General features: G+C 36.4%; 1 protein-coding gene across 1 annotated transcript; it reads left to right on the top strand.

Moving 5' to 3' along the window:
* The first annotated feature begins 1,376 nt into the window (after positions 1-1,376).
* On the top strand, positions 1,377-5,441 carry LOC114545961 (ladderlectin-like). The gene is made up of 7 exons (XM_028564585.1): positions 1,377-1,437; positions 2,465-2,505; positions 2,597-2,679; positions 3,475-3,584; positions 4,384-4,518; positions 4,619-4,730; positions 5,134-5,441. The coding sequence occupies exons 3-7, from the start codon at positions 2,619-2,621 to the stop codon at positions 5,199-5,201; spliced, it is 486 nt and encodes a 161-aa protein (XP_028420386.1). The 5' UTR covers positions 1,377-1,437; positions 2,465-2,505; positions 2,597-2,618; the 3' UTR covers positions 5,202-5,441.
* The last annotated feature ends 2,380 nt before the right edge of the window (positions 5,442-7,821 follow it).

Here is a 7,821-nt window from a genome sequence, read left to right as displayed (position 1 = left end):
TATGAAATATGTCTCTTTAGTCCGGTAATATACTTAAATACATTTTTGAAGTACTTGAGCTTTAGTTTTTCTGCTACTCTTTCTTTTACTCCATGATATTTCTGAGGCAAATATTGCACTTAAATAAAAATGTATTTATAAAACATGTACATCGACTAATAAATGATGATGTTATATTGTAGGTATACAGTATATACCGTAATTAGCTCCATTTTTACCAGCTGCAACATTAAAGTGATGATCACATTAATGCATCACTAAATTAAGTAATTAAGAAGGAAGTGCTAATAGTCTATTTTCTTCAATAAAAGAAGAGAAATCTAAATTATATTAATATTTTTCATAAATTCCACAGATCTTCTGCATATGTAGGCTTCTTAATCCCAGACAGACTCAATGATGTTGAGATCAGGAGTCTTCTGGGGCCATACCATCACTTCCAGGACTCCTTGTTCTTCTTTACGCTAAAGATAGTTTTTACAGTTTTTTTCAATTGTTTACAAGCAAATTTTGAAAACCGGGTTCTTTTTTTCAAAATATAATCACAATTATCCAAACACCACACTCAATTTACATAATTCCTAGATTGTTTGCAAAATGACACACTTCAGTCAAAACATATACACAAATTTGTGAAAATGCTATTAGTTTTCATTTAACCAACACAGTCCTCAATGATCAGACACTATTGCAGCCAGTTTCACACTGCTGTGATAAATAAAAAACTAATTTTAGGAAATAGCATGTGCTGGATTTTTGGCCAGACATTGTTATGTAAGGTTTAATTTAGATGACAAAAAAATACTGACAAACCCACAACATGGTTCATGACTAGTTTGAGATATAGGGAGAATGTACACAAATAGGCCTACTATAAACTTACCAAGCACAGCACAACACTGATGCTGCAGACTGAATATTTCAAGTATTTATTTCAATACTTACAGTATTCCTTAACATAATCAGTTACAGTAATCAACCAACAATGAAATCAATGAAACAAATAAAATCTGTAGACAAATAAGAATTACTGCATGAAGTACATACACTTTGACTCTGAAGAAAAACTACTGTAAAAGCAACAAGAATACTGTAACTATTCATCATCTCTCCGAATGGCTGGATCAGGCCATACGATTTCATCCACATCACAGGCTCCAAGTCCTTCTACTCCTCTTCCTCTACCTCCTTCATCTGATCTTTGAGCTCCCCTCTCATTCTCACTCTTCTTCTTCTTCTTTTAGCTCCTTCCATTTTTTGTTGAAGACAGGTGAACTCACCTGCTGCACACCTGAGTGCTGCATTTTCAAATTAGCACATGTGTGCTTCCACACCTGCTGGATGTGTTTATCCAATTTGTTCATTTGTGTGGTCAGTGGCAATCCGGGGCTTTGTAATGACAAGGAAGTAACCTCACAATCCTTATCTGTGTCTAAGGTGTGAAAATGTGTGTAGAGTTTTACAAATCACTGTGTGTAATGTTTTGCAAAAGGGTGAAGCAGACATTGTGTGTAATGTTGTGCAAATCTGTGGAGGTGTTTTGCTCATTGGAGTAGAATTTTGCAAATTGTGTGGAAATTTTCATTTTAGTGTGTAAACAAGTTGTAAAAAACTAATTACATTGGCTGTATGTTTGGGGTCATTGTCCTGCTGCGGAATAAATTTGGGGCACAATTATACGCCTCCCTGATGGTATATTATTAATTAGTACTTTTGCTTTTGGTACTTTAAGTGTTGATGCTAATACTTTTTGTCCTATTTTGAATGCAGGACTTTTACTTGTAACAGAGTATGTTTTTCACAGGTGATAAAGTGATCAGGTTACTTAACTATGTACCAGTAGGTAGATTTGTTTTGCAGCAAGAACATGACATCCACTGTGACACACAGCTATGAAAACATACTAAAATCTGAAACAAATACTCAAGGTTCAACCAATCCACTTACATTAAAATATCCGAGAATTTCTTCCACCACTGTCCAGCATGTAGGTACATGTATTATTAATTAATGAGTTACTTTCATTTAGAAAACTTGCAGATATTGACTAAAACTTGAAACAACTGAGCAAATACAATTTGAGTTCTTTACTCATCATTGCGCACAGGAAACTGCAAATAGTTGTTTAAAAAAGAAGGTGATAACTTTTTTTTATGGCTTTGTTATTTTTTATGGTGAACAGAATTCTACCATAAAACAAATATAAATAAATGTACATTAAAATACACTTCTACTATCCTTAATGTTACACTAAATATATCATTTTGTTGGCATTCAAGTAACAAATAGCGTTTTTAAGTTTCAGAGTTCATTACAACTGATGACAGGGGTGTGTGTTTGTGTGTGTGTGTGTGTGTACTGTATGTGTGTGTGTGTTTCTGTGTGTGCGTTTGCAGTTCCCTGTTGTATAATAGATGACAAGATAAGTAACTGTATATAAGATCTGATCTTTCCTTTCTTCAAGCATGAAGCTACAGTTTGACACAATATTCTGCAGCAGGTTTGGTACAAACTCTCTTCTGTTCTTTCCTTTAATGGACTGATAGCTGATATTACCATGGTGCATGATTAACATGTCTGTGTCTCTTTCTCAAAGGTTTATTGAAATCATCACCAACATGAAGATGCTGACTGTGGCTGCCCTTCTTTGTGCCATGATGGCTCTGACCAGAGCTGCTGGTCAGTATTATAAAGAGATGGTATCCTGTGGAATGAATAGGGAGGAATTTGATTTACTTGTCTTGTGATTAACCAAGTTATTATCTTTTATGTTAAACTGTCCAGCTTTTAAGGAAGCCGAGGCCACAAAGGATCTAATAGGTCAGTTGGTTGTCTTTTACATTTTTACTTAAATGCATTTCACTTTGTCCAATATTCTGTATTAAATTACCAGTTTTCACCTGATAAAACGATTGGTTTATGGAGCTTAATAGTCCTAGTATTAAAGGAAAGTAAGTATGAAATAGAAAATGTATTTATTTCTTACAGATCCCAATTTAGCTACTTGGCCTATATACTTTTCAGTATAATTTCACTTTCTAATGTTACAGGAGAAAAGGTATTTAGGATGATGACTAACCAATGTGTATGTCAAATGTAATGCTGTGTTGGGTAACACTGACTGCAGTGTAAACTATCCTGAATCTAATAAAGATCAGGAGCCAGCTAACGTTAGCCCAAACACTGCTAGCATCCAGGACAAGTGGGGAAATATTGCACAGGGGATGTGCAGGTTTTTGCCAAGTCCAAGTATGTATCTTGCTAATTTAAATATTAGAGCATATCCAAATAGTTCCCAAAGTGTGACACTACAGCTTCCAAATCAACTCTAAAGCTGATTGGTAACCAGAGGCCACAATAAGGATGATGGGATCTTGTGTTTTTTTTTTTTTGCAATGCAATCATTTAAACTTATAAAGATCACGTAGAGACTTTAACCGACGACTTACCCTTTATTCTCTTATTTGTTGCCAGTAAAGAGTCACCTGGTCAAGAGGGCGACATCTTGTCCCAGCGGTTGGTCTGAGTTCAGAGGTCGCTGTTTCCACTATTTTCCAAGAGCCATGACTTGGTCTAATGCTGAGGTAATCAGAATTATTTTTGATTCATTGCTTCTATGTAAAGTACATTTTGTGTTGACTTGCACTCTTGGATAATTGACGTCTTCTTCTGACTTGGTGTCCTTCACCTCTTCTATTTATTAGTTTCATGGCAACTGCACTAGAGCTGCAGAGATAAATCAATTAGTTGTTGACTATTAAATTAAACTAAATTTCTTTGAGTTGTGGACACCTCAAAGATATACATTTCAAAACAAGTCAAACAAGACATTTGAGGATGTTATCTTGGGCTCTGGGAAACACTGATCGTCATCACCATTTTCTGACATTTTTTTTAGACCAAACAACTAATCGATGAATCGAGAAAATAATCAACATATTCATCATCATGAAGATAATTACCTCTTCTGAAGAGTACATCATGTTTTTTTAATCCTCTGTGTCCTTGCATACTAGCAACTGCATAGAGGAGGAGTGGGAGTGTGTGCAAGATCACGGAAGGCTTGTATCATGTGGATGCGCCGACAGTGTTGTTGTTACTTAGAATTCCTCATGGGGGAGACAAAAACTACGCACTATAGCTTTAAATGTGAATATTTTATGTTTTTTTCACTCATTTGTGACAGTAAACCGAATATCTTTGAGGTGTGGACACCTCAAAGATATTCAGTTCAAAACATGTCACACAAGACATTGAAGGATGTTATCTTGGGCTCTGGGATACACAGATCGTTTTCTCACCATATTCTGACATTTATAAATCAAACAACTAATCGATGAATCAAGAAAATAACGTATGTCTGTCTGTCTGTTTGTTTATCAGAGAAATTGTCAGTCCCTGGGTGGGAACCTTGCATCAGTGCATAACGTACAGGAATACCATGAGATTCAGAGGCTGATAATGAGCACCAGTTATGAGTACAAAGAAGCATGGCTCGGAGGCTCTGATGCACAAGAGGTAGGCTATTTTATTTATTTAGTTTATTTACACAATCTGGCAGTCATTTGATTAAAACATCTATATTAATGTATCTAATTTTCAATTATCTTGTCTGTAGGAGGGTGTTTGGCTGTGGAGTGATAGTTCACTCTTCTCCTACCAGAACTGGTGTCCTGGAGAGCCTGACAACTGGCGTAGCATTCAGCACTGTCTGCAAATGAACTATGGAGGTAAATCTAATTACAGCATTTCTATTGAGAGGTTAAAGTAAGACACTACAGGAAAAAATATTGTTTTTTTTCTTCATGCACTGGTCAATTCTGAAATTTTCTTGAGAGGCAATTACAGAATGTAAATGTGTAAATGCAAACCATAAATTGTATCACAAATGTTTATTTATATCTTAAGGATTATAACTTGAATGCATGAGTGGTGCAAATGATAAATGATTTAATCAGAATTTCATCATTTGATTCTATTTAGTTTTGACTGTGACTTGTCTCTTATGAATGTTTAAAACAATAACCATAATGTTGTACTGTCAGTACAACATTGGTTTCTGTCTGACACGGTTTGTAGTGATGTTTGTATACAGAACAAGAAGAAATGCTCCTGTGTTTTTGGTTTTTACAGAAGGAAAATGCTGGGATGATGTTGGGTGTTCTAGCCTTCGCCCATTTGTCTGCAGCAAGAAAATCTGATGATTCCTGGGCTGACACAGAGGCATCAAGTACCTGTGGAGAGCACAAATACGTTTTTGTGTCATGAATCTCATATATATAACCTAAAGGCTCTATATCTCATTTCATATCTTTATCTTTTCTATCGCTGTAACGCTACCAAAGGATTGAAGAGACAAGTGACATACAGGAGCTGGATTGTCTCTTAGGCCTAAGAGCAGACTGAACGAGTTATGAAAATAATGCTTTTAGCAAAACTTTATTCTGTCTGGAGGGTGAACTGGTCTTTCTTGTCTTTCAGTATGCAAAATTAAAAAGCTTAAGCATCTAAAGCAGCTGGTCTGTGAGTCTGTGTTAAATCTAGTAGTTTGTTTTAAAACTTCTTACATCTCAAATAACTCTAAGTGTAACATCATTAAATATCATTGTGCACATACACTTTTTTAAGTAATAAGTGGACATTTCTATCACAAAGATATGCAATTAATCATGCATCAACCATTACATGGACCTTCCTGTTTGCAACAGTGTGTCAGAATCCTTTGTGTGTGCGTGTGTGTGTGTGTGTCTTCAGAACCGTTCATTTTGTGAGTAAAATCTGAATCAGAATCTGCATGTAAACAGTAACACTACTCTTTCAGTTAAATGTATTAGTACAATGTGTTCTTCTGGAGATGAAGTACACAGTAAGCCAGTAGTACATAGTAGGTTTGCAAATTAAGTGCTTTGGGGGCCTTCTGTAAATTATTTTGGGGTACAATGGTTCAGGAGAAAGCTCTATGCAGCAATAAAGGAGGCCAAGCAGTCAGCTCGCTCCAAACAGGCACGTTTTCAGCAGTCACTGCACTAGTTACCTTAAAACCTCTCGGTATAAAATAAGAATTTGGTCAGGAAAGGAATAGTTCCCTATATGTTTTTATCATAAAGTTGTAGTAGTTAGGGTACAACTGGGACAATTGATTGAAACGGAGGATGAATGAAACATTGCAGTTATCCCGAAAACCATACATGGTGCAAATGTCAAATTTTGTCAGCACGTACAGCACACAAGATCTACCAGACCCAGGAAAGTTGGCGTCATGACGTCATGCTGCTACAAAGTTAGACCCGCGAACCCAATTTGAGTGCGTCAAGTAAAATGTTTGATGCGGTAATTTTTTTTTAATGACAGGTTGTATTTATTGTTTCATGTACCGTTGGCATGGTCATATGACAGATGAATTAGTGTTTTAAAATGTCCTACAGTGTGGAATGTCAGAGTTTTTTGGTTTAGGAGAAAAATAGGTTTAAATGTCAATTGTTGCTGTCGGGACAATTGAAACAGCTGTTTCATTCGTCCCGACCAGGCAGTAAACCCCATGTATTCTAAGTAATTGCACACATATCTGTGTTTATACAATATTTTATACAAGTGAGACATGGAAAAGTGGTTTTAGAAAGATGTAAATATATTTGGGGCTATCAGATAGGGGGTCAAGTTTTCCCATGTTATCCTATGGAGACTTACGGGCTGTGGGTCTTGAAGCGCACTTATTTAGATGTGCGGTGGCCTTACCCACATAATAACAGAGCTAAATAACATTTTGTACTATAGAAACATTATATAATTGGAAACATGTATTATTCTAGCTATATAAATGGCATAGTGCATGGTATTTCCATAATTGCGAGATACGCGCTTCACGATGACGGCAATGAGTTATTAACAGACATTCACCAAGACGTGTAGCCCTACAGCAATCTATCTGAAATAATACCTATCTGATGTACCATTCATGATATGTTGCTAAATATTGAAGTTGTGGGAAGTGTACATAGCTTAAACTGTATGTTTCTTTCGTGCCCCATGCCTGTTTCATTCGTCCAGGCCAGGAGGGACGAATGAAACAAAACGCACTTCAGACTACTGCTTAAATAACTCCCGAACGGTTTCAGTCAGAGCTGAAAATGCAACTGCATTTGACAGAGGACAGATTTAGGTTGCTAGTGACAAAATATTAGCTTTCAGTGTTTTACGATGTCTTTGTAAATGACGTTTAATTAAAAACTGTTTCATTCGTCCCGGTTCTCCCCTATACTTTAAATCTGAGTCACATTATGTAAGGGATAATTTAGAGCGAGGCGGTTGTTATAGCAAATACAACCCCGACAGAGTGATCAGGCTCTACATTATCCCGCATATTACATGGCTACTTACCAAATAAATCAATAATTTGACACAAAATATTGATTTAAAAAGGACTTTATTGATTTAAATACAGTTGTATACATGGGTATCAATCACGTGACCTTTTTGTTGTGGCCGCCATCTTTAGGACCGTAGTGCCACCAACCGTCAATTCCAGGCACTGTATGACTTTAACGGCAAAGAAACGGGCTCTGCTGACATTACTCAGATGAAAATCTCTCATCTCTCTGATAAAGAAAAGCAACGCTATTCCAAGAAAATTGATATTTTGGGTTTTATCCGTATTTACTTCCGAATCAACTACTGCCCCCGGTGAAATCTGTCGTTAACTTGCCAAACATGTCTTTTGGCGACATTTACATCTACCTCGTCCATAATCCTTCTCCATACACCGGGCTCTGAAATTTTGAGTTCCCCTTGACACAAATAGCCTAACATTACACACACTCGCGC

This window comes from Perca flavescens, chromosome 19 (assembly GCF_004354835.1).
Source record: "Perca flavescens isolate YP-PL-M2 chromosome 19, PFLA_1.0, whole genome shotgun sequence".
NCBI lineage: Eukaryota > Metazoa > Chordata > Actinopteri > Perciformes > Percidae > Perca > Perca flavescens.
The sequence above is the reverse complement of the archived record's forward strand: the minus strand, read 5'-3'. Positions and strand labels throughout refer to the sequence as shown.

Excerpts from the sequence above, each read along its gene's own strand:
- LOC114545961 (XM_028564585.1), top strand. The coding sequence starts at position 2,619 with ATGAAGATGCTGACTGTGGCTGCCCTTCTTTGTGCCATGATGGCTCTG. Across the intron at positions 4,519-4,618 it reads GAGGCTCTGATGCACAAGAG|GAGGGTGTTTGGCTGTGGAG; the intron begins GTAGGCTATTTT and ends TCTTGTCTGTAG. Across the intron at positions 4,731-5,133 it reads TCTGCAAATGAACTATGGAG|AAGGAAAATGCTGGGATGAT; the intron begins GTAAATCTAATT and ends TGGTTTTTACAG.